The 26779-nt window shown below is 47.6% G+C and overlaps 1 protein-coding gene across 7 annotated transcripts in view; it reads right to left on the bottom strand.

The window, feature by feature from the left end:
* HSPG2 (heparan sulfate proteoglycan 2) overlaps positions 1 to 26779 on the bottom strand; it is a 1237996-nt gene that overhangs the window by 781639 nt on the left and 429578 nt on the right. For all 7 annotated transcript variants that reach the window (XM_069610942.1, XM_069610946.1, XM_069610944.1 and 4 more), the window contains 5 exons: positions 23751 to 23837; positions 15322 to 15374; positions 14966 to 15033; positions 5702 to 5842; positions 4283 to 4465 (listed from right to left, as the gene is read on the bottom strand). In XM_069610942.1, coding sequence (XP_069467043.1) covers positions 4283 to 4465; positions 5702 to 5842; positions 14966 to 15033; positions 15322 to 15374; positions 23751 to 23837 — 532 coding nt within the window. The remainder of the gene's footprint in view (positions 1 to 4282; positions 4466 to 5701; positions 5843 to 14965; positions 15034 to 15321; positions 15375 to 23750; positions 23838 to 26779) is intronic.

The raw sequence follows: 26779 nt of genomic DNA, 5'->3' as shown, positions 1-26779 counted from the left end.
ACCAGTTAGAGGGTCAAGGCGGCCAGCCCAGTCCAGAAGGTTAAGGAGTTATTATTACCTTGTAGCAATCTTTAGAAAGGGAGGCCTGGCGGACACGGTACCTTAAAGTGGTGAGAACACTCCAGCGGGGGCAGTTGTTCCTAGCAGCGGATGCAAGTCGGTGCTTTGTCTGGGGGAAGAGAGGATCTCGTCGTGGAGATGGTGAGTGGCTATCCAGCCGCCAGGGTGCTTGGCACGGGCAGTTCGACCACAAACCGGTCTGGGGTGCGAAGAAAAGAGGGTAAACTGGTTGTGCCCACCAGTCAGGGGAAGAAGCCTCTCCAGCAGGGAGATCTTCGCTGTCGTCGGGAAGTGGTGAGTCGGTTATGCAGGGCTCCACCAGTGGTGTCGTCGTGGTAGGTCGGCTCAGCTTCTCCCTCGTCGGATTCTCAGGTCCTGTGGCGACTTCTGAAGTTCCAGTCCCCAAAGCCCTGCTTTTATGCAGCATACCCCCATTCACTCAGCCTAGCTGTCAATCAAACATGCTAAGTGGTGAGCTGGGCCAATCACACAAGAGTGTGACTTGAGTTACCAAGGTAACTCAGTCCAGGGTGCCTAAACCCCCTCCCACACCCCCTGTGGTACCCAGACAGAGTGGCACCACTTTTGGAGGCTTCTGTGGAGAAGCCCGCCAAAAAGTGGAACAAAGGGCTCGACTTGGGTTGGAGTCACAGAAGAGAACACAAACGCCATTTTAGAATCGAGTCTTGGCAAAAAATACCAACCGGAGAATTAATGTTAATTAAATAAACCGGCGGTATGTTCGAGGCTATGAGAATTAAATAATTAAAGTTGGTAGCCTCGAACAATGGGAAAATCCCATAGGAAAATATTCGCGGTCAAATATAAAAAGTAGTTTCCACTGCCACCAGCCAAAACTCGATCAGGGGGGACGGAGACGTGCCCCCTCGACTAACAGACCCCGGGGCAATCGAATTGCCCCGACCAGTACGTCCACAATATGATGATTTGTACCGGTTTCTGTTAATAATTTGGGACTAGTAAAGCCAATGGTGACTTTACATGCCCTGGGAGACAGTAGTCAGTCCCAGGGTATGGAGTCTATGGTGGGGTGTCACTATGACACCCCTGTGTTACTGCACGGAGGGTGCTGTGTAACACACATAGGAAAAACACACGAGACCCTATGGAGTAAAGGACCCCATAGCCCATAAAACACATTACCAATCAAAGGAATACCATTAATCATGTCCAAGAGTGGGAGAAAAAGAGTCTCACGCTTGGCAGGAGTAAAAAACAAACTCCAGAAATCCAGCAAAGCTGCTGGGGGACTCACTAGGTTAGGAAATTCAGCCTAAAGAGAATTCTCCCTAACACAGGCGTTACCTGGGATCAGGACCAATTGACTTTAAAGCCTATGTTCTTCTGTTGATTTTCATTATCGGGAGTGGGACTTGTGCTCCCTCTCCAACAGTCTGCTCTTGGCCCAATGGTTCTGGAATGATGGGCTGGAACTCTTCTTAGGGTTTCTCCCTGGTCACTCTGGGCTGGTTGCCTCTCCTGTTACATCTGTTGAGGAAAAAGCAGAACTTACCTAGCTTTTCCCGCCAAATAACCACAGGAGGGGTACGGGATTGTTTCTGTTTATTCCTATGGGAGAAGCTTTGGAACCTTTTCAAACTCTTGAAAATCACCCACAAAGGTACTTACTAAAACTGACATTGTTCCCTGGTCCCGCTTGGGTTTGAGAGTCTAAAACAAAAATTGTAATTTTAGGTGTTACCAGCGATTATAGTTTTTAGTATGCTAAATCCCTACAGTTCGCTTCGGTGACAGGAATTCATGGGGTTACAGTAACCTGTGTTACAGGAACCACTTTCGGTTAATGTTTCCAACCATTCTTGTCGGATGAACTGGCTCCTTTCCAGAACTAGCACAGTGTTCCTAATTTTACTTGCTGTACTTTTAGCTTTCTGGGACAGTTGCCCATAATACCTTACCCTGTTTCTCCCTCATTCCTAAGCCCCATGTAGACATGGAACGTAACTGTTATTCAAGTCCCCTACAAGGCGTTTCAGGAAGTGCTGTGCAATCAAAGTCTTATCCCTTTGCTGTGTTATTCGGATTTGCTGGTATACGTTTGCTAGTACTAATTTGACTGCCACATTAATGCTACATAAAATGTACAGTATATTATTTGTGGTGTATTTTTGGGTGTGTGTGTATATGGGGCCACTTGTACATTGGCACCGGTCCACTTCCTGAGAATGAAGCCTGGCTGCTCTGCCAAGTTTCCCATCAAAAGAGTTGGTCTAACTTGGGACACTACCTCTCCTCCCACTAAGGAAAGGTCTGTTGGAGAATCCTCACAGCACTCCTGCTACACTGCTTCGACTTCAAAAGAAGGACCCAGCAAAGGCAAAAGACCTGCCAGGAGGCCTCGAGAATGTGGTGTGGGGATTATGGAGTTCAAGTAGCACAGGTCAGCCCAAGAAGGTGGATGAACATAAGAATGCCTTCAGGCAACAGATCCAAAGGAAAGGAGCACTGCACAAGGTTCCTCTAGTTGCCAGAGGCAGTTCACGGTTTGGTTTCTGGTTGCCCAAGATATTCTGCTGCAGTGCTTCTGTTCCATCCTCTGGTACAATGTAATCTCTGGATGATTCAGAATCAAATCCTGGCACCTGACAACCACTGGTTCACGGTGTCTGCTTTTATGTCCCAACTGGAGGGCAGGTGGTGACCCCTAGCCTCCAATCACACAAATACACAATTCAAATATTTGGTGGCCAGCCAATCAATGATGGTCACCGCACACACATCTTCCCATGCAAACTCGGGTGATGTGGGTTCCAGAGGATTCCTAGACACTCCCACTCCTAAGCACACCCACATAAGTCATTTGGGAACTCTGGGCCGTGCCGCACATCAGATTAACGCCAAATGGTAATTCCCAGTCGCCACCGAATCACACAAGGGCAACACCTGGTTACTGGATTCCCAGACAACTACAGACTCTACTTTGGGAGCATCCCGGAAGAAAAAGGTTTCCTCTGAGTCAAAACATCCACATACAGTCACCGTTTTAAAGTACATAGTCACAACCAGTACAACTGTCTGGGTCTAGTTATTGGCCCAAGGAGACATGGGGGCGGTAGTCCCCCCCAATGGTAGTCCCCCAACTCTGAGGTCACAAGGGTCCTCATAGGGCCATAAACATTTGGGATTTGCACCCTCAGTGAGATCTGGAGTGAACTCCCCAGGGAAAGTGATCAAGGCTACATAATAAACAAGCATACTATGTAGTGGACACACCAAGCGGGCACAAAGAGGAAGCCAGGATGGCAAAATGAGATTCCATTCCATCTGAAGCCAGACCATCCTGGCGGGGCTCAGAGCACAAATCGCCTTTGCAATGTCACTTTAATCAGAGAAGTGGGTATGATATGACATGATAGGTTATTTATAACGCGCTAAATACCCAGAGGTTTCTAAGCGAGGACCCGGGGATCGAACCTGTGTGGCTCCATGTCGTCTTGCTTCCAAGGCGAGCACGTTGCCGCTGTGCTATCCTCCCGAGAGGTATCCTCCCGATACATAGCTCATAGGTATTGTCCTCCTTGCTGCCACACAGATTTTCAGTGTCTGGGATTTGCAGTCCTTGCTGTCAACAGTAACAATTTAAAGGGAGTACTATACAGCAACTCTCTGCAATATCCAGGCAGTGTCCTGAATAGGCAGCGTTTCAATTAATACCATCCACCTCCCCAAGGATCTTCCAAAACCTTGTGTCGTTGATGGAGGACCTGTATAGATGTTACCACGGTGGGCAAATTATTTTTACAACTTAACTACAATCTTACATGCTTACTAAACAAAAAATGCATATTCTGATTTGGTTATCCAAACATGCCAAACGTATGTGCGTCTCTTATTTTCATTATAAAGACTACCCCACACAAGTGCTACCACTGCAACCTTAAGATTTACTAGGATTCCAAGCTACAACTTCACAGGTAAGGAAGCTTCCAGAGAAATTGTACTATATTTTACAGGGCAAGCCCCCCCCCCCGCCCACACAATGCTCAAGATCAAACTTCTAAGGCATCTCTCCTCAGCTACCTAAATCGGGAGGTCTAGAGAAGGGTGGTGAAGCATGACCGCTTAACCTAGAAATCGCTGCAGTGACATTGCCACCTCCTAGACCATGCGTCTCAAACCTCTCATGCTGTTCAACTAAACAATCGGGCCAACACATCCAGAACACAGCAGGCCACGGTACCTTGTCTCCCTTGAAGCGTTCAGGCAGGACCCAGAAGTAGGTATCACGTGGGATGGCAGCAAAGGCACCGAAGGTAAGCTCTGACTGTCCACGAACACCAATGCCCTCACTGACTGTTCGTGTGTTAGCTATGTTGGCCAGGGTGAACAGAGAGCTTTCACTGCTGTCGTATGCAGCCCGAACCTGGGGATGAGAACAGACATGTTAGGATGACTTTGAATAGTTTGTTTTGGTTGCTTCCAAAATGGTGTCCTCCTCGGAATACACATCTCCTTTCTAGCTAAATGTAAGGGCCTCCCCTCTGAGCAGCGGAGTGCCCCCTCTCAGAGGTTATAGTGCATGTTCTGTTCCAAAAAAAAACAGAACAGCTGAAGAAGCAACACGCCTGCACTGTTGCAATACAAAGTCTTGAACTTTTATGCTACAAGTCAATGGTCTGAATTTCAGCTTTTGCTTGGTTCTGGCATCAGAATAAGGTGGCGGCTGAAAGGGATAGGGCGGAATCCCATGGGATGTGGTCAACACGTTTCTGTTGTGCACTGTTGTGTAGGGCAAAAGTAGCAGAAACACAGATTGGGAACAAGGGTGGAATGGGAGAACCAAAAGAGGCTCTGGAAATAATTTTCAAAGTGGCCCCAAATTACAGATTTTCAGCAGGTCAAACCCTTTTCCTATGAGAAAATGTGGAAATATCACAAAAGTGGCCCAGGGTGCAGAAGCCTACCGGGAAATCTCCAGAGTTCTCTATAGGCCAGTACACCCCCGATTAGGAATGCAGTGTCCCAATATGGCTCGTCGGACATTGACGAACTGGCCTAGCAATTGTTTTTGGGGGGCGAGAGGGGGCAGACAGAGAATGAAAGTCGCCTTAAGGCGCAGTGTGTTCCTCACATGCTAATCTCCCACTTACAGGCAGAGGAAAGGGTATGTCTCAGTGATCGAAGTGAGCGGGAACTGTCAGGAGTGGTGTTCCACTACTTTTATTTGTACCCGTTTACCATACCTCTACTTTTTACGACCATATTCACCCATTCTATACAGCGGATTTGTCCATTCATGTCCCTGTGCAAGTGTAAAGTTGTAATAGAAGCCTTTGTTACCAGTCAAGACTATTGCAATGCCCTGGCTGCAACCCAAGGCTGGACTGGCCTATAGGCAACTCTGGAGATTTCCCGGTAGGCCTCAGCACCTCTGGGCCTCTTGTGTTGCAATTTCAAATTTTCCTATAGGAAAATTGATGGGCTTGGTGAAAACGTGTAATATCGGGCCACTTGGAAAATAATGTCAGGGCCTCTTGGTTCCCAGTCCACCCCTGACCTTGTCACGTGTTGCACTATGCTCCCGCCCACCCAGTCCCCTGCTGAGACCACAGTTCCACTACTTTGATCGGCACACTTCTACCACTGGTTTGTCTGCTACCTGGTCGCGATTCCAGAAGGAGCTAGCGCACTGCTTGCTGACACCCATACAGAAGCACTTCAGGCAGCCATCGGGGTTCCTCTCACTGAGAAAGAAAGCGCCATTCTTGCATACGTCGCACAATGTGCCCTCTACGTTTTGCTGGAAGAGAAGAAGGGAGAGGGGGGACAATTGAAACAGTGAGCGGCAAGAATTCCGTGTGCACTACCGGAGAGAATGCAACAGGCATTTGAAGCAAAAAGCATGAAGACAATCGTCAAGAAATCGCAGTGCGGTCCATTTATATAACCAGCACGACATATCTGCAAAGAGCAGCAGCAAACAACACAACCAGATTAATCCATGCAAGGGGGACTTTTTACCCAACATTGATAGAATCCTTTCAAGAGCTTCCTGCGCCCCATATGTCCCCCCACCCACCAACATTGGTGTATTCGTCAGTAGAACGTTCGAGAACAGATCTCAATTCTCGTTTTTGGGAAGATCTACTTTAGGAAGTAGCCCCACCACGTGAAACCTATCATGGGTGGGGGTTCACTCCAGACAGCTACAGTCTTGCAATTTCCACTCATTCATTCAGGGGGCTACACAAGACACTGGGCCTCATCACGAGTTGGGCAGTATCCTGGCGGTATACCGCCAAACGCCAATAGCGCTAGCGCATCTTGTTCCGGTCCAATATGCACTGAATCACGAGTTGCGTGGGTGATAAATCCCCATTTCCCATTGGGATTGGGGAGCGTTATTAACGCCGGCGGTAATTGTGCTGGCGGTAATAGCACCAAAAATTGTCATTTTTACCTCCAGCACAAAGCTGGAGGTAAAAATGCCATTTTCTGCCCAACTCGTGATTGGGCCAGCCCTTAAATGCGGCGGCAATAACGTTCCCGCCGCATTTAAGGGAACAGGCCAAACTCGTGAGGAGGCCCAATGTAGGTTAATATTAAAGTGCCATTATTGCATAGTCCTTCAAGGAGGTGCATGAGACCTGAGCTTTAGAAGCAGAGCATTCCTGTAGTGCTCCCAAGAGTGCGTTACTAGTTACCACCCCAGCGGAGGTCTTCTGTCAATATTGGCTAATACCAAACCGTTTTTCGACACACAGTGGAGAACTAGAAATTCACCCCACTAAACTTGCACTAAAGAGCACTGAGAGAACCCACATGCCCTGATGCTGCAGTGACCTGTAGGCGCATGGATGCAAAACAGAAATCGAAAGGAAAAAAAAAGCTAGCTGATTATGTCGTGTTTAACCGACATTCTTTTTGGACCAGAAAGGTAAACTATTTCGACTGCACCATCAGCACATGGGGACAGTGGTGGGCTTTTAGGGAAATTGGGAGAGAACGGGCTGTTGTCTTGGATACGCGGTTAGGAATGCTGCAATCAGGCACATGGGAGGCAAGACAGGCATGCAACGGACGGTCCTTACTGGGTTTTAAGGGGCCCTATGCTGCTTTTTTTCACGAAAGGACACCTCGAGGCGGTGTTTATGTACATTCTGGAGCCCTCGAGGGGGGCAGGTGTCTGAGAACCGATTTGGATAGATCGCTCAGCGGCCTTCACAAAGTGCAGGGAATTCTTTTGTAGACTGGCACAGACAGAAGTGTGGCACATGGCATTACCAAGGATTACTTCCTTTCTTGCCATTAGGGAAGACAGCATCTCTATCTCCTAATCTGCATTTGGAATCGGGAAAGCACAGGGATTACATGTGGGTGGGGGACAGGGGGGGGAGGGGTTACCAGGGTTGTATCCGGTTTACCACTCCTTTGCTGCTACACTCTCTCGGCATACACCTCTAGGATCATGCTGTGCTGACGATGCTCAGCTTGGTTTTCAGCCTCATGTGCCAATTTTAGCAACAGCCTTTTAGCAATTGATGCCAGGGTGGCAAACAATAGGCACAAGATGAACGCACCCTGGAGACTTTGGTGGCAAAATGTAAAGGCAGTAACTTATCCTGAAGAGATCCCGCCTCCATCAGCAAGAGCTCATGATTGGACCATGTTGCAACTAGGAACATAAATTGAAGTTTTTTTTCTCAATTTGAGTCTTTCTATTGCTCACCAAACTGCTGCTGTAACTGAAAGTGGGTCCTCTGACCTGTGGATGGCTTGAAGGAATGTTGCCTGCCTACCTTTTCTTAGAGGGTCCAGGCCGCCTGGACTTTAGTAATGGTCATTACTTGGATCTACGAACATTCCACACTCATTGCCTTCCAGGGCTACGCAATATGTCACCACTTAAGTCATGACTGAACCTACAGACCATCTCTCAAGAGCACAGGTAGTGCCCAATGTATATATTGATATGGCACCCCCACTCCCCACAAGAAGTAAAAAGGACATTACAGCAGAAAAACTACTCCCTCACCTCCTGCCATCTCTGAACAACGTTAACAACAATGCTGACCCCAAATCATTAGTAGAGATTTTTAATAATGCCATGACTAAGGCCTTGGACACCACCGCCCCGCTTAAAATGCGCAAAGCCAGACAAAAATCTCACCTCAATGCATGGTTCACACCTCAATTTAAAGAGCTAAGATTACAGAAAAGAAAGCTACAAACTATCTGGCGCCACTCCCCGACTACTGTCAATAAGGCTAAATTAATAGAACTCTCCAAACATTACAAAAAAGAAATAACCAACACAAAAAATAACATATTCAATGAGAGAATTGCAAAGGCTAGATCTAATATCTAATCGAATCCCCAACTCCGCTGGCAGACATTGTCCCAAATGACAAGCCATGGTGCACTGCAATTCAAAATGCCCTCTAGAACAAAATCGCATTGCTCCAACAGAAAATAGCAATTAAAAAGGCCTCTCTGCCCGCCCCCCCTCCCCCTGAGCAACAACCATCCCCTCACACTGGGTGTAACACAACTGCACCATTTACCTTTAAAGAAATCTCTATCCTTGACATGGAAAAAATCATTCTCTCTCTAAAACTATCAAACTGCAAGGGTGACAGTTGCCCGGCCCAAATTATAAAGGATGCTGCTAGAAACATAGCCCCATTTATTTCCAAGCTCATTAACGCATCCTTTAAAACCAATAGAGTACCCAATAACCTCAAAGAATGTTGGGTCCTCCCCTTGCTTAAAAAACAAATGTTAGACCCTACTATCCCCACCAACTACAGACCTATTACCACTGTCCCCTTTCTACTCAAAATTATTGATAGAGTAGCTTATTTTCAAATTCAGGAATACCTAGAAGCTAATCATCTACTAGGATCACGACAGTCTGGCTTCCGCCCACTTCACGGAACGGAAACTGCCCTGCTAGACCTTAAGACTCAAATTGACGAGTTGAATGACAAGGGACAAACAGCTATGCTACTTCTCCTGGACCGCTCTGTGGTGTTTGACCTAGTGGATCATGCAGTCTTATGCAACCACCTTAGGTCGGCTGCTCACTTTTCAGGGGAAGCCGTAGCCTGGGTCCAATCCTTCCTGGCCAACAGGACAAAGGCGAGTCTTCCCTCCCCTTCCCCCATCAACGGCAGCTGACAATTAAAAGGTCTTGCAGAGTACCCCAAGGATCTTGTGTCTCACCCACTATGTACAACATCTTTACTAAGCCTCTGTTTGACAAATTGGACAGACTGGGTATCACCTACACACATTATGCAGATGATACCCAGATCCTCATCCCCTTTTCGGGCAACTTTTTAGAGGACACACCCTTAGTAAACTGGGTATACCTCCTCATTCAGGCATGGATGGCATCTCATGGCCTTTGCCTGAATGACGATAAAACCGAGATACTACTCCTAGGCTCTGAAACTAATATCAAAAAACTCAGCCCTAGCTTTACCGCCTTTAATATCGACAACAATCTCATCAAGGTGATGCCCGTGGTCAAGACACTAGGCTTCTATCTTGATGCCACTCTCTCGCTCAAGAGACAAGTCAATTCACTCGCATCCTCAACAGCCTACACCTGCAAGCTCATCCGAGCATGTAGACCATTCCTCTCGACCTAGAGTTGCATCACCTTGGCCAATGCCCTCGTAATGTCTAGACTATTGTAATGCCCTCTACTCGGGTGCCAATAAATATGTCACTGACAAAATTCAAAGAATGCAAAATAATGCCCTAAGAGCAGCTCTGAATATCCCCATGAGAGAACACTTCTCAGATGCTAGAAGAGAGGTTCATTGGTTAAACATATCTGACAGGATTATCCTGAAAACAGTCTCCCTTACCTCCAAATGTTTGAACAACCTAGCTCCAACCTACCTTGCCGAAAGGATAAACAGAAGATCGTCCACTCGTCCAACGAGAGCAGCCAATGCCCACACTCTTGAAACGCCTAGATTTAAACGTGTCCCAGCTGGTGGATCTAGCTTCCCAGTTATTGCAGCACAAACTTGGAATGCACTACCGCATGACCTCAGAAAGGAACAACCGTATCCTAAATTTAGACAATGTACTTAAATGGCTACGAGCGAATGACTGTTAGCTTGCCCTATCGGTACCTTGCACTGTTTTCAACTATTTTCCATCTTTTTTGTGTATATATATATATCATATCTCATGTCCTCACCAAATCCCAGACCTCGCTGTTATCACTGGGTCTTAATTTCTGCCCCACTGTGAACTATGATTACGCCCAAGTACGCATAGACTTTGACAAGTTTGTGTAAAATCAAGCTAAAAAGATTCTTTGCCAACACTGATGCCCCTATAAAACGCTCTATACCTCGTATGGGTGGCACCGATCTTAATTTCGGACATTCCATCACTCATGGATCTGGCATGCCTTGATGATGATAAATATGATCCATTAAATATTGACTTTTCTGATTTTGACATCAATCCCAACTGGGATATACGGACCAAGCTCAAAAGTAAATCCAGATTTAACCCTCAATTTCCTGTCGGCGGCTGTATTGAGGCTTTCCATGATTTATGCATTGATGATCTCAGAAAACTTCGTCATAAGGCTGGTACCACCAAACAGAATTTCACTATTGCTCAACGCCAGGCCATGAATGAACTCCAGCTGCTATCTAATATTGTCATCAAACCAGCCGACAAGGGCTCCAATGTTGTTATTCAGGATAGAACTAAATATGTCATTGAGGCCAATCGACAATTACATGACCGCCAATGTTATACCAAAATGTTGAAGGACCCATCTGAAGAAATCAGGTCAGATTTGATTGCTTTGTGTACCAGGTGGACGAATGAAGGTTTATTGGAGGATGATCTGGTTAAATTTCTTACTCCTACATGCTATACTATACCTACCATTTATTTCCTCCCTAAAACGCACAAATGCCTTATTAATCCCCCAGGTAGGCCCATTGTTACTTTATGTGGCTCATTATTGGAACATCTAGCCCAATTTATTGATGAAACACTGGTCAAATTTGTCACAGTGTTACCTTCCTACCTGAGGGATACTAAGGATTTTTTACAACACGTTACCAACACACCCTGGGAGGAAGGTTTACTTTTGGCCACTTTAGATGTAGTTTCTTTATACACATCCATTAGTCACACCGTTGGTATATCTGCATGTAAATACTTTTTGGACACTCGCTCCTTAAACTACCTTGGACAGAGCACCATGATTTTGGATATGCTCTCATTCTGTCTACACAACAATGTTTTTCTTTTTGAAGGCAATTTCTATCGGCAAGTAAGGGGGACCGCGATGGGGAGCACCTTTGCACCATCCTATGCTAATCTCACAATGGGGTGGTGGGAGGCTACTTTCCTTTCTGACCTATTACTATCTTGCTTTCCGACACAGATTTCTTGGTGGCGGTATATTGACGATGTTTTTATCATTTGGAAGGGCACCGAAAGGGATTGGCTATCATTTGTTAAAAGTATCAACAATAACCAGGTCAATCTCAGTTTTACTGAATGCCACAGCCGCTCCAAAATTGTTTATCTGGATGTGACCGTTATGATGGATGACTCAGGTATCAGTACTGCATTACATAAGAAATCTACTAATACTGGTTTACCACTCCATGCCAATAGTTGTCATCCTACACCTTGTAAAAAATCCATCCCTTATGGGGAATTCATTCGATATTGCCGCAATTGCTCCAACATCGCATGTTTTGACTATTATTGTGCACAGGCAGCCATGGAATTCTTGAAGCAAGGTTACCAAAAAAGAACGATTGAAACGGCATATCTTTGAGCTCGTGGCATGTCCAGAGATGCCTTGCTTTATGATACTGGTCCTAAAATGGTGTCAAATGATGATCCTAGACTCATCATTACATTTGATACCTCGTCCAATGACATTCGAAAATTGTGGCAAGGCATTGGCATGTTCTTACCCTTGATGATGACTTGAAACCCATTTTGGGCAACCGTCCAACTATGACTTATAAACGTGCTCCCTCTTTAAGGGACAAACTTGTGTCTAGTTTTTTACCCCCCCATGGGCCAGATCCAGCGTTCTAATACATAGCTTCCAGCTTCTCATACGGGATTCACTAAGTGCATGAAATGTAAAGCATGTGCCCATGCCACTGCCAAGAAATCCTTCCTGCATCCTATCACACAAACCCAGCAGATGATACGTCATTCTATTAATTGTGACACCACCTTCGTTGTTTATGTACTTTCGTGCCCTTGTGGGCGTTGGTATGTCAGTAGTACTACCTGTAAACTAAAACTTAGAATTCTGCAACATCTGAGAGCCATTGAGAATTCTGATCCGACATATCCCATGGCTAAACATTTTAAATCTGAACATAATGATGCTAATATGCTAACATTTTTTGCTGTGGCACATGTACCCCCTCATCCGAGGGGTGGTGATCGTATTCTGAGGCTGAGACAACTTGAAACCAGATTAATTTTGGATCTTGACACAAAATTCCCCAGGGGTCATGATGTAGACGAGGAGTTGTATACTTTTTTGGGTACCTAATTTGGGTATTTATTATTATTGCTTTCTCCTGCCATTTATGCTCTATTTTCCTTTGTTGGGGTCATCTTGTTTTTCTGGTTCGACACTTTTGTATTTTTGTATTCCTGCCTCACTTTCGTTGGTTTGTTGCAGGTATTTATTGATCCAATTTTTTCTCACACTTACTATTATTGTTCTTTTTTCTTTTATTACCTGCCTGTTTTAGCTGATTATTTTGCAATAGGGGGAGCGCTCTCTTAACTATGTCTTGTTTATTTCGGGGGCCTATATGCAGCTTCTTGTTCTATATATTTGTGTAATTCCCTTCATTTTCTGACATTGTCTTATTACTCCTCAATGTTTTGAATTTACTGGTCTAGTCGACTGTGTGCTCTGGATCTGTCATGCTGCTTTTTTGCCTTTGGCTTTGAGTACTCTGACATCATGGTCTGCACTTGCACTTTGATGAACTAGCTGCTATTTTCTGCAATTTTTGCACAGTCTATCAGGTTGATGCACTTGCACTTTATTACATCCTCTACTTTTGAGGTTGGGTAGGCACACTGTTGCCTTGCTGCTCTATTTGCCTTTTTGCACTGTATAATTGACATCCGACGATCTAGCTGCTATTTTTGCTGTTTGCACAAATCATCTTGCTGGCTGTATTATCTTGCTGACATTTTTTAACATTTAGGTCCAGTCTTGCTGTTTTTAACCTAATTTTACATCTAATCTTGGTTGACCAGTTTTATTGTTATTGTATTGTATTTTCTACTTAAGTGTCGGGAATAACATGTTAGTTCATGAGGCTGATCGTGCATTTACATGGGGTGATTTTTAATGTTGGTTTATTTATTTTGAGTGTGGCTTATTACATCTTCTATGCTATGTGGTCATCATACTGCCATTTTATGCACTGTGCATTGATGTCTAGCAAGGTCCTCATATAGGTATTGATATATGTATAAGGGTTTTTTCCTTATATGGAGACTGTGGTGTTTCACACTATGTTTTACACCTTGGTCAGTTTTACTTCACATCTACTGATCATTGACAGAAGCGTTTGCTAAAGCACTGTGCTTTCATTTTTCTGTTTCAGCATGTTTACACACTCCTTTCCAACATGGCCGCCCCTGTTCCCTCTTGTGTTGATAGCAGCTGTTGCCATTGACATAGTTAAGGGACTGTTGTTGGTGGTGTATTTATCATTGCCCAACCCTTTCCCCCCTCACGTGATCAAGCGCTCAGTATAGCGCGAAACGCGTTGTTTGCAGGCTGCTTAACTTAGGCGTCCTGCTGTTTTGTCCTCTATGTGCTGCTTTGTGTCGTGCGTTTGTTTTTTGCACGATGCATTTGTTTTTTTTTATTCTGTATTAACATTAAAAGACACCAGTAATTGTTTCACTGTGTCTGCGGTGTTTCTTCCGACCCCCTACTGAACCTGGCATTTGTTTCTCTGTGCCTGCGGGAGTGCGATTCGCTTTTTCCTCCTTTTCTGATATATATATATACACATACATACATATATTGCTTCTTTGTACACATTCTGTAACTAAGCTTAAGTTGTCTTGACCTACTGCGCCCGGCTACCCAAGGGTTTGGCGCGCAATACCAAATAAATAAACAAACAGACCATTGGCTGCTATTGCAGCCACGGTCCTTCAAATCCCTTTGTATTGTGCAGGAAGCTTTTTTCTTTTTTTTTTAAAAAAACATCTCGGAACATCCTTTGAGGGACCAGTGTTTAGCATGCGTACATGTCCCATTCCATTTGGGGGAGGCTGATGCAGCCCTGGTTTTAACTTTGCATTCTGGTAACTAAAGTCCCAGATTTCCCAATTATAAACCCAGGACTACAAGTTCCAGAATGCAAAGTTAAAACCAGGACTGGACTAGCGCCCCCTCTCCCCCCAACTGGAATTAGGCATGCATGACCATGCTCCCCCTTACATGTGTTCTTTTCCTCTGCCTTGCTGCTTCAACCTGCCAATTGAGACATGGAAAGTATCGGGAAGGGAATGTATGTTCCTCCCATGGACCTCATCTTTTGAGCAGCCTCCCCAACACAGAAAACAGTATTCCCTCTGTCAGTAAAGCATAAAAACATGTTTACAGCAAACTCAGTCCTTCCTACAGGTTATGCTGCGCCAACATGGCATGTTTTCTCAGCACCGCTAAGCCTTGTGTAGGCAGCAGGGGGAGCTTCACAGGACAGGTTGATACTCTATGTTGTGTGTTTTGTCCGCGCTTCTATGCCCTTGGTCCTCGTCCCAACGCGTTATAAATGCATACATTAAATAAACAAATATGTATAACCGGTGAGCAGCGGCAAGCTTTAGTGAAGGCGTTTGGTGGAACTGCACCTACCTTGCAGGTACAGGCTTGCGAGGTGGTGGAAGAGCTGCCCCGCTCATCGCATTTTCTCAGGCTGACATCTACAGGGAGGAATCAGATCACACCGGGTTAGGGAGCGAAACTTGCATGAGAGACTATTCCGCAATGGGTTCGAGGCACCGCCACCCAGGCACCCACAGGCAAACCGATCCAAAAAGGAAAGCAGCTCTGCAGAGGATTTACAAAAGGCTGACCGCAACCTCTGGACTTCCCGTGACTGAGCAGATGTTCCCACTTCCACCTGCAGCGCTGCCTCCAGAATACAAAAGCTGCCCCGGCAAGACATTTTACAAAGGAGCCACATTTTTGCAATGTTGATGTACACTTACCATTGCATTTTCCACCAGGCTGCATTGGATCGCCTTCATAACCTGCAGCACACCTACAGAGAATAGGAGCACACATTTAGTGCATGACACAAAGGCAGGCCACATCGAGTAATGAACCAAGTAGTGGTTCTGATTTAATCAGTCAAACCCTTGCAACAAACAAGGATGTTTAAATGACAGACCGGGCGCAATCCCTTTAAAACTATTAAAGGCAATCGGTTGTGGTTTAGCAATCGAGCCTCAGCAGCACTATATATGCAGCGTGTTTTTCATTTCGCTTGTGCTTATTTATACAGCACTAATACCACTGCATGGCCACTTGAGGGCGCTCAAGCCATTTATCGAACTAGGCAATGTTCTTACACTCCAAAGGGTCCTGATCTCTAGACGGGTTCCAGGGTCTTTAACTCGCTTATTTATTTATTTTTAGTTCTTGTAGAACGCTACACGCCCATAGGCCTCAGAGCGCACACAAAAGGACAAAGGGGTCAAACATGAAGGAGCACACCAAAAGAGGGGTCCTGCAGTATATAGGGTGGTTTATTTTCCAAGCCTCACGAGCTGTGGCTGGGATTAACAGATTTGAGCAGGGGGAAAGAACCCATAAAGTATTAGTTTTTTCCTTGGTTTATGGACAATTGTGGAAAGAGGATGAAGCGAATCTGGTGAGATATTGAAGGAACAATGTGGAGAAAACGATATAATAAAACTGTGTTCTTGGATCGCCATGCCAGACTCCACCAACTTCCAAGTGCTGTGGTAATGACTATTATTCAATTTCTTAAGAGCACTTAGTTTATCGACCTCAGAATGATGCCAGCCCAGGTCGGTCCCGTCGCAGGATTTGAACTTGCAAACAGCAGGCTGCCCTCATGTCAGGCCTATGCTTTGGCTGTACCTATTCACCCGGCAACACAGTCATGTATGGTCTTGTAAACCAGATACATCGCTTGGTAGTATGTTATTTGCTGCAGCAGCGAAGTGCGTTCACGCCAGGGATGATACAAATGTTAATTCAAAAGCCAAAGATCCAGGAGGCTGCATGTTACAAAGTCTTAAACTCTCATCGCATTGGTTTAGGCTGCCATTTTGAACAGAAGCATTAGTGCGCTCCGATGCAGAATAACTGAGTATGGGATAGTGAAGGTGTGAGCAGCTCCTGCTAAAACAGTGAGAATAGCTGGAGGGATCGGTATTGGCATAGTTGACCTAATGCCAACTTGACCTACTCCCATTTGACCGCAACTTTTTGACCTAATTCGGTAGGTCAAATGGTACACTTTAATTAAAAAAAAAAAAATAGTTCGGGGTGGGGTAAGGGAATAGGTTCTGGTTCAGGTGGGGGGGGTATTGTGGGAGGGGCACAGGGGTCTCCTCCTCATTAGGAGGGGCTGCAGGGGGTCTCCCTCTGCAGTTTGTCTCGGGAGGATAGCTTAGGGGCAACATGCTCGCCTTGGAAGCAAGACGACGGAGTAACACAGATGCGATCCTCAGTTCCGCGCTTAGAAACCTTTCGGTATTAAGCGCGTTATAAAAAACCAATCATATAGGTAGGTAAAACTAATTAGGTCAAATGGGCAGTAGGTCAAATTCTTTAGGTCAAACAACCCATATCCGTTGGGATCGCCATAGAGGAAATGACATGCATTACTCACCGTAATAGCATTTCTGAGGATTGTATCTGCTTAGATTCACATGCTGTGCATATGGTCCGACATCCAGTGGTAACCGCGGAGTATTGCATCTTGTTTTCGGGGACCGAAACGGGACGTCGGCATAGGCGTGTCTGTAACACTATCCCCATCGTGACCTGTGTAGTACCCAAAATCCCTCACGCACCAAGGTCCCTCAGATTGTTTTTTTCCGCCCAGATAACTGGTCGCCCTATAGCTGAGCTCTTACTAGAGACATTGTTTATCTTTACCGAATTGTCGGTTTATTCCCTGTTAAGTCACTTCGCCTATAAGAACATCTTTGACAAAGACTACGGGGGAATCGTCTACGGCTGTGGATTCCGGCACCTTAGATCCGGCGGCCGGGTGGTCGGGCCCTCTGGCCGGCCTATACAGTAGGGAGAGTGGGGTCGGGGTGGTCATATTATTTAGTATGTCTTTCCTGCTTTCCCCTCTTTTCCCTTTTGGTCTGGTCATCCTTCCGTTTTGCTACGGAAAGGACTCCTTTTAGATTCTGCTCTAAGTGTAGGGTCAGGTATCCTTGGAAGGACGAACACAGGATGTGTAACGCCTGTCTCCCCCTACAGCACGACGAGAGGCGGTTTGCGGCCTGCAAACTCCTTCGGCCTAAGACCCTTAAGGAGCGCTCTGTAAAGCAGTGGGCCACGTACGGTATGTCACGCGTGGAGCCCACTCCAACGCGGATGTTATAGACCTTGAGGCGGACACTTCTAGGTCCGCCACGCCCGTCACCGACCCTTCCAGGCTCGACTGTGGTCTTGCTACAGGGACTACATCCGGCGACAGGGGCGTACAAGCGCATCGCACTAAGCACACAACCCCTACGTCAATTTCGACGCCTTCGCCGAAAAGGGCAAAAGCGCCAGAGGGGCCGCCGAAGACTTTGCCGGTTCCCTCGGATCACTCAGATCCAAAGCCTTCCCCCGCATCCACAGCAGCGTAATGCGACTGGGCAATCAAAACAAACCAAGGGCGCTACTCCAAAACCTACATGCGTCGAAGTTCGGGAGCCCGACGCTTTGCCGATTTCCAAGGCCTCAGTAGCCCCGAAAACTACGGCTAGGCCTCTACCCGGAAAACCGACCGCTAGGACTCCTGGTGCCGCGGACGGTATTTCTACTGCTGATAAGTCATCGGAGCCTTTGTCTCACGATGATTCGGCGACTATCCAGAGTAGCATCTGAAGAATCGCAGCAGCGGTGGGCCTTACTCCGGTTCCGCCTAAAGTTATGGGCCAAGCCGCGGAAAAGATTGACGGATTTGATCCTCGAGTCCGATGAGACCTACGTAGATAGTCAAGAGCCCCTCTCCGACACCCTGAGAGGTTCCTTGCGACACCACAGCGCAGAGAACGTAATTTCTCCTCGCGTAGGCACGTTTGGGTCCTCTAGGTGGACTACAGAAAAATTTGAGGGTTACATGGATCGGCTGGAGCAGATTATCGGCTCTTCTGATCATCCTCCCCCGAAAAGGGCTTGGCTAGACCCTAACCCCCCAAATTCAAGAAGTTCAGCCTCATGTTTTCCATGTTTTCCAAAAAGAAGACGTGGTCCATATGGACACATATAGAGACATCTATAATGAAGGAGAAGCTTCTTTTCTTGAACATTATGAGTAACATCAACAGGATACGACGGACAACTGGGAGGAAACCCAGCAGGAAGGTCAAGACCCTTGGACACAGCAAGATCAGGACTCTGATATTTTTGCCTAGACTCTCCTCCGTCCACCCCGGCTCGCCAGGCCTCCCCTGTGGATGACCAAATGGCTTTCAACTCAATGTTGAAAAAAGCAGCAGAATACTTCAAAATTGCCACTCAAGAGGTGGTACCGGAGCAGGATTTGAAGGAAAAACCTCCGGCGAGTCAATCCATCCCACTCCTCAACTCTGTTAAGAGACGGGTAGCTCCCTCATTGGTCACACCTGCTCAGACACGAGCAGTGAACCCGAAATCCAAAAATGATTTCGCCCTTCCCCCTCTGACCCTCTGTATATCAAAGGGCACGCCATCCCAGACTCACCGGTAGTGACTACCACTCGAAAGAGGGCAGGGGTACCCCTTGCCACGGGAGAATCACCACTGTACAAGGAGTCTAAAAGGTTGTATGCCCTAGGCAAACGTGTCACGTCAGCAGCTGCATACACTATTCGGGTTGCTAATAATACTACGTTATTAGCAAGCTATGCTGATGCCCAATGGAACTTACTCAAGAAGGCCTCCAGGAGGTTCCTGAACCCGCCAGAACAAAGCTTCTCACCATTGTTTCGGAGGGAAGACTGGTTAACCAAAATGTGGTGAACACCACCCTGGACACTGCAGAAACAGCAGGCCGGTCTCTTGCACAAGGTACTCTTCTGAAAAGACATGCATGGCTGCGTACATCGGGCTTCAGACCTGAGACTCAAGCCTCCCTCATTAATAAACCCATTGAGGAGACTAAGCTCTTCGGGAAAGCAGTGGATGAAGCGTTGGAGACGGCCAAGAAGGAGCATGAGACTTGCACCAAATTACACAGAAACCCTCCTACCAGAGGGGTAATGATTCTCGCTGGTCCTTTCGAGGACAAGCCCGTGCTGGTCAGAACAACTACAGCACGGGTAACTTCAACACAAATCCATCATCCGGAAGTCCTACTTACTACCCCTCAAGGGGTCAGAAACGTGGCAAAGGTAGAGGCAGAGGCCCCAATCCCAGAGGAGCTACAGCCTCTGGTTAGAAATGACCACCAAGTCCAGGGGATAAATTCCGACCAGTGGGTCTTAAAGACGGTCGCCCACGGTTATTGCGTGGAATTTGCCCGACCTCCACAGTTCAGACTGCCGCGCTCACGGCATCTTTCACCGGACCATCTAGAGATCTTAATCCAAGAGATGGAAGCACTGCTGGGAAAGGACGCCATAGAAGCCGTCCCTATTCTTCAGGTAAACAAGGGTATTTATTCAGTGTACTTCCTTGTACCCCAAAAGGATCTCACCATGCGTCCTGTTCTAGATCTGCGCCCAGCGAACAAGTTCATAAAACAGAAGTTTCACATGGTAACACTGCAGGAGGTGATCCCATTGCTGAAAGAGGGGAGCAAAATGGAATGAACTTTTTCGGATCTCGACGATTACCTTGGAGGTTTAGGTAATTAAATGCAAAAGTATTCTCAGCACATCATGAAAGATTGAAATATGAAGCAAAGTATAAGAGGAACAGAAAGCAGTTGAAAATTTAGAAATGCAGAAATCCATGCAACTTATGACATTTTAATTCATGGTTTGTAGCGTATAGTCTTTAGGGGCCAGCATCAACAAAATACCATTAAATAACTATGCATTTCCACTGACTATCATTTTGTAAATACTTCATGCCCGAATGGGTTCATCCCAATAGGCTTGTCAGCCTATCTAGAGCATTGTTTCTGGATTCAAGCAAATGAAGCGGCCAAACCATGGCCTAGGATGGAGCATCAGAACTACGGTATCATAAAAGATCAAGCAATTTAAATTCTTGCAACACCTCCAGGCACCAGATGCTACGGGACGCATTTACTTGGAGGCATGAAGCTAATAAACAGAAAAAAGGCTACCGGCACTTGTTGAGTAAAGGCGTTAATAATAATAATAATATTAGCTGAATTCATAGAGCGCACTTTCACCCAGGGGTATCTTGGCGCTAGAAGAACACCAGGGTAGACCAGCAGGCACCGGAGCCTAGAAGAGAAAAGTTCTCAGGGTGCATCTGAATTCCAGGTGGTTTCGGATGCACCCAAGGGCCAGAGGTAGGGCATTTCATAGCCTGCCAGCGGCCCCCGAGAAGACCCGGTCCCCAACCCTGGACAGCCGGAATTTAGGGACTAGAACTAGGCACGCTGAACCAGAGCAGAGCGTTCGTCCAGGGAGATGGGGACACATTTGTCGTGAAGATAATTGGCTGCTTGACTATGATAAGCACGGGGGACCAGGCAAAGAGATCTGAATTAAATTTGCCAGCCGCTGGGAGCCAAACCAGAGACTGCAGGCCGGGGGTGATGTGAGCCCCGTAGGGAGAGTTAGTCGTGACTCGAGCAGCCAGATTGTGTAATAACTGCAGCCAGTGGACCAAGCCCATGGGTTGGGCCAGAAATAAGGCGTTACAGTAATCGACCCGGCTAAGAACCAGCAGGGCCACTACCAAGGGGCGTATATGGGATGGTAGGAAATGTAGGACTTGACACAGTATCATTAGATGGAAATGGGCCACTTTACATACTGCAGCAACCTGAGGGGCGATGGGAAGGGAGGAGGAAATTAACACCCCTAGATTTACCACCGTCACCAGTGCAGGAAAATCCCCCAGTGCAGACGGTCCAGAAAGAAGGAGTCCAGTGTCGGATTGGGAGGAAACCCCATCACCAAAACCTCTGTTTCGTCTGTTAAGCTTCAGCCAGTTGCAGTTCATCCACTCCCCCATGACCCTCGGGCACAGACACAGGCACAACGACGCCCTGCCTGGTCAAGATCCAAGCAAAGCAGGATCCGGGTGTCAACGGCATATGAATAGCACCAGAGACCGGAGGAGCGGATGAGACACATAAGAGGGTGAATCTAGATGTTGAAAAGCATTGCAGACAAGGAGGAGCCCTGTGGAACTCCACAGGAAAGTGAACAATATGGAGAAGGAAGGTAAAGAAAGTGCTTGCCTCCCCCCCCCCCCAATCAGTCAGAAAAGAGGTGAACCAAGCCAGCAGAGGCCCATAGAGACCAGCCAGGGCCAGGCGGGACAGCAGGATTGAGTGATCTACTGTGTCAAATGCTGCAGAGAGATCTAACAGCTTCAGGGCTCCCACCCCTCCGTCGCCGTCAACCAGCCTAGCCATATCATCCATGACCGAAACCAGGACACACAGTGTCACGGCCTGGGGGAGATCTTGACCGAAAGTGGTCAAAGAACCCAGATGTTTCCAAAAAGGAGGACAGAAGTTTAAGATACCAAAGCTTCACTCAGTTTCATTTAGAAAGGTAGGCGAAAGATAGTACAGAAGTTGGCTGGGAGTGAGGCATCCAGAGAAGCTTTTTCAGCAAATGAATGTTGGTGGCTTTTTTGAGCTCCACTGGAATTTGGTCTGGCTGACAAGACAGGTTAACTGCCCGAGACACCCAGGTCAGCAAACCTGGGGAGATGACTTTCAGTATAACCAGCGGAATGGGTCAGAGGGAACTGCTGATTTGAGTAGCTTCACAGCGCTGCTAACGACATCTGATTCAAATAGAGAGAAGTGGGGCCATTTGCGGGGTCGGGGGGGTCATGGAGGCCATGACAGACTGTGCTGGCTACACACTGGGTTGCCAGCTGAATATTGGCACAAATATCTTCAATCTTAGTCACAAAGTATTTGGATAAAGAATCAGAGTTCCTGAGTCGGGATGACAGGGTATGAGATTAGTGACTGATGCAAGAGATTTCACTACTGATAATAGTTACTTAGGCTGATTTAAAGCATTGCCAATTTTTGGGATTGAAAGTCCTGTTTTGCCTCCTGAATAGCGACATGGTAGTGGTTCACACACTGCCGGTAAGCCGCTCTTTCAGGAGCCCCATAGGACCGGCAACACTTACGTTCAGCCTGTCTGAGGCTAAGGCGAGCTGCTTGGACTTGTCTGAGAACCAGGGTTCCGAGGGACGCCTCCGAAGTTGAGTAAGCGTCCGAGTGCTCACAAGATCATCCGCCTTTTTTGGTGATTGAGTCAGACAAGACAAATCAACCATGGTAGCCGAACTACACTTGGTGTGGACTATAGAAACCAAAGCGTCTAAGTCAGCAGATCGCCAAATTACGTTGCATGGCTACTAGGGGAGGAATCCTAGAAAGTAGGCCAAGGAGCTTTATCAGGCTCAGCAAGAGAGACACATTTGGGATTCCCCCGGAAACAAAGGATCAAGAGTATTCCCCAGCACGTGTGTAGACGCCGACAAGTTTGTGTAGGACCAAATCAAGAAGACCATCAAAATATTGGTTCAGAATAGGAGCACGTGGCTTATTGAATTTAATGTTAAGGTGACCCAGAACAAGACAGGAAAATAATTTGACCTGAAGTTCTGCCACTAAATCAAGAAAAGGGTTAAGAAACCCAGCGTGTGTCCTTGGTGGCCTATACACAATCAGAAAGCGTAGCGAGCACAATGAAGATACTCTAAACCTTATCAACAGGGCTGCCATAGTTGCCTCATGCATGAGTGGCATCCAAGAGATACAGAATTTTAATTTAAAAATCATAGCGACGTGGCATGCATCTCTGGGAAGGTGTATATGTATTCTTGGTGAACAAGCAAAATTGTGAATCCATTTTACACTACAATATGCTCCATAAATGACTCATTTATGGAGTATGGTAGAAGTTACTCAATGCAGTGGCTCTTGAAGTGCCGGTACTATAGGCCACACCCCATCCCACTTCCTCCAAAGTTAAGACACGCCCAAGAATGCAAGAGCACCCAGTCTGGAAGGAAGGGTGGAGTGAGAATGTAGGCGTACTGAGGAAAGTCGAAATGCAGATGTGGATAGTGAAATAATCTAGTTCTCACTGACACCACAACTGAAAAGGTGTCCAATGCAAAGTGTGCTGGTTTCAAAACCACCATTTAAGTCGTTCAACCAAAGTAGCTATTAAAATCAGGCAATTGCGCTAGAATAGCTTCACAAGTGTCCCTACGTTATGCATCACAAACCCATAAAGCCATCATATACTAATGTAAGCCAGCCCCTACTTACTTCTCACAGCGGCGTCCGGTGTACCCTGCCACACAAGCATCACAGGTGGCCTGGCCGTCAGAGTCCAGGAAACAGGTATCAGAAAACCTAGAACATTGAAGAGAGACATTATTCCAGAGTTTGCCTAATCAGAGACAGGCATCCCCAGGTGGAAGGAACAAGTTACTTACCTGTAACTGTTCTCCAGCATGGGTCTGGCATGGATTCACATGCTCGTGAATATTCCCCGGATTCACATGCTCGTGAATATTCCCCGTCGTCAGGCTGGTAATCCTCGGTAAAGAAAAAAAATCAGTATCAGTTTCGTTTCTGATCTGTCTCTTAGTAGTAACCAATCACTGGTCTCTGGGTCATACTGCCGCCAGCCAAAGACTGCCCTCTCCCTAAGCCCCTCCCTCGGCAGGAATCCTCAGATTTTGTAGCACGTAAAGTGGCAGTATGACCAAGTGAAGAGCCGCAGAGGGGAAGGAGAGAGGGTTTGCATGTGAATCCATGCAAGACCCATGCTGGAGAACAACAGTTACAGGTAAGTAACTTGTTCCTTCTCCAGCATGGGGTCTGGCATGGATTCACATGCTCATGAATATAAGAATACATAGCAGTACGCACATGCACAACCACGGCAGGTGGTAAAAAGGCTCAACATTAAGCATTACATAAAATCAACATTAGCAACTCTTACCTCCTCACCAGGCCCACCTTCAGGCGAACAGGTTGTGCAGCACTGCTTGGCCAACTCTGGACTCCTCCCTGGAATCCCGGTCGATGCAGTAGAATCTTGTGAAGGTGTGCGTCGACCTCCACGTAGCAGCCCTGCAGATGTCCAGCAGGGGCACACCAGACAAGAACGCCGTAGTAGCAGCGATCGCTCTGGTCGAAAGGGCTCTCGGACAGCCGGGCAACGGTCGGTTGGCCAACCGATGACAGTGCATGATGCAGCCGGAGAGCCATCTGGGAATGGAAGCCTTCGCGAGAGCCTTCCCTTGGTTCACAGGTCCAAAGTTCACAAACAGCTGTGATGTCTTCCGAAAACTCTTCGTTCGGTCCACGTTGAACTTAAGCGCTCTAGCTACATCCAGCGAGTGCAAAGTCCTCTCGGCCGGCGACAAAGGCGACGGAAAGAAAACTGGCAACACCAAGGGCTCGTTAAGATGGAAGTCGGACGGCACCTTGGGCATGAAAGAGGGGTGCATCCTCAGCACCACCCTCGTATCGTGAAAAGTCAAGTGCGGAGCTTGCAGGATAGGGCCTGAATCTCTCACACGCGTTGTGCGGAGGTGATGGCCACAAGGAACGCTGCCTTCCACGACAGGAATTTCAACGGAGCCGAATGCAAAGGCTCGAATGGTGGCCCCATGAGCCTGGTCAGCACCACGTTGAGCTCCCACGCCAGGGCTGGAGCCTTCACCGGCGGGAATGATTGGAACAGTCCCTTCATAAATTCCTTCACCAGTCACCACAAGGACCGCCGTCCTACAGTTCTGGTGTATCGGGAGATCGCTGCCAGATGTATCTTGATAGAAGCGTGAGCTAGTCCAGCTTTGGCCAGCGACAGTAGGTATGGTAGCACTTGAGGTGCCGTAATCCGTAGAGGATTGATCTTCTGTGCACGGCACCAGACAGAGAACCTCTTCCACTTATGTCTGTAGCACTTGAGAGTTGAGGATACCCTGGCCTTTGCAAGAACCTCTCTGCAGTCAGCCGGGATATCGTACACTCCAAACTCTAGTGCTGCAGGAGCCAGGCCTGCAAGTTCAGCGACTCCGGGTCGTGATGAAGAATGGCGCCTCCCTCTCTGGAGAGAAGATCTGCGTCCCTCGGCAGCTTGACTGGTGGGGACGCTGAGAGGTCCAGAAGGTCCGGGAACCAGATCGGTCTCGGCCACGCTAGTGCGACGAGGATCATCCTGCACTTGGACCTCTTGAGGTGGCTGATGAGTCTAAGCAGCAGCGGCAACGGATGCAACGCATACAGGAACAGGCCATCCCAGGGGAACGAGAAAGCATCGCCCATGCTCCTCGGCTGGGGAAACCTGCTGGCGAACCTCTGGCACTTGGAGTTTGTCGCCGTCGCGAACAGGTTGATCTGGGGATTGCCCCATCTTTGGAAGAGCCGATAAACTTGATCCTGAAGTAGTTCCCATTCGTGGCACGAGCGCAGCTCCCTGCTGAGTGAGTCGGCGATGGTGTTTTTTATTCCTGCCAGATGCAAGGGAACCAGAAATATCCCTTGGGCGACGGCCCAGTGCCACAGATCCTGGGCCTCCTTGGATAGGGCTGGGGATCTGGTGCCTCCCTGCTTCCGGATGTAGAACATCATCGTGGTGTTGTCAGTGAAGATCCTCACGACCTTGCCCTTGAAGGACGGGAGGAACGACTTGAGCGCCCAGAACACGGCGCAGAGTTCCAAGAAGTTGATGTGGAGGGACCTCTCCTCCGGGAGCCAAAAGCCTCTTGCGTGGAGATCTCTGGTGTGCGCACCCCATCCCTCCAGGGAGGCGTCCGTCATCACCGTCTCCTGATGTGCCAGGGTCTGGAAGTCCGTGCCCGCCGTGAGGTGTGCACAGGTGCCCCACCACTGAATCGCCCGACGGAAAACCTCGTTGAGCGATATCTTGTCTTCGAAGCTGCCCGCCGCTTGCATCCAGCGGGCGTCAAGGAACTCCTGTAGAGGACGCATCCGTAGCCTGCACAGGCGCACTAGATAGATGCATGAGGACATCATTCCGAGGAGGGACTTGATGGATCTCACCCTGGCCACGTCCGTGGCTAGCAGACGCTGCACCTTGCCCAAGATGGCCTTCGTCCTTTCCTCCCACGGAGACGCCAATCGTTCCACTGTATCTAGCTTCACTCCCAGAAACAGTGCCACCTGTGACGGAACAAAATGGGATTTCGGGTAGTTGATGGAGAAACCCAGCTCTGTGAGTAAGCGGACGGTCTTCGCCATGTGCTCGACGGCGAGTTCTCTTGTCCTTGCACGGATGAGCCAGTCGTCCAGGTAGGGGTAAACGTGGATCCCCTGCAGGC

This window comes from Ambystoma mexicanum, chromosome 8 (genome assembly GCF_040938575.1).
Source record: "Ambystoma mexicanum isolate Mex_15411 chromosome 8, UKY_AmexF1_1, whole genome shotgun sequence".
NCBI classification, from domain to species: domain Eukaryota; kingdom Metazoa; phylum Chordata; class Amphibia; order Caudata; family Ambystomatidae; genus Ambystoma; species Ambystoma mexicanum.
Note: the sequence above shows the minus strand (reverse complement) of the source record. Positions and strands in the feature narration are given on the sequence as shown.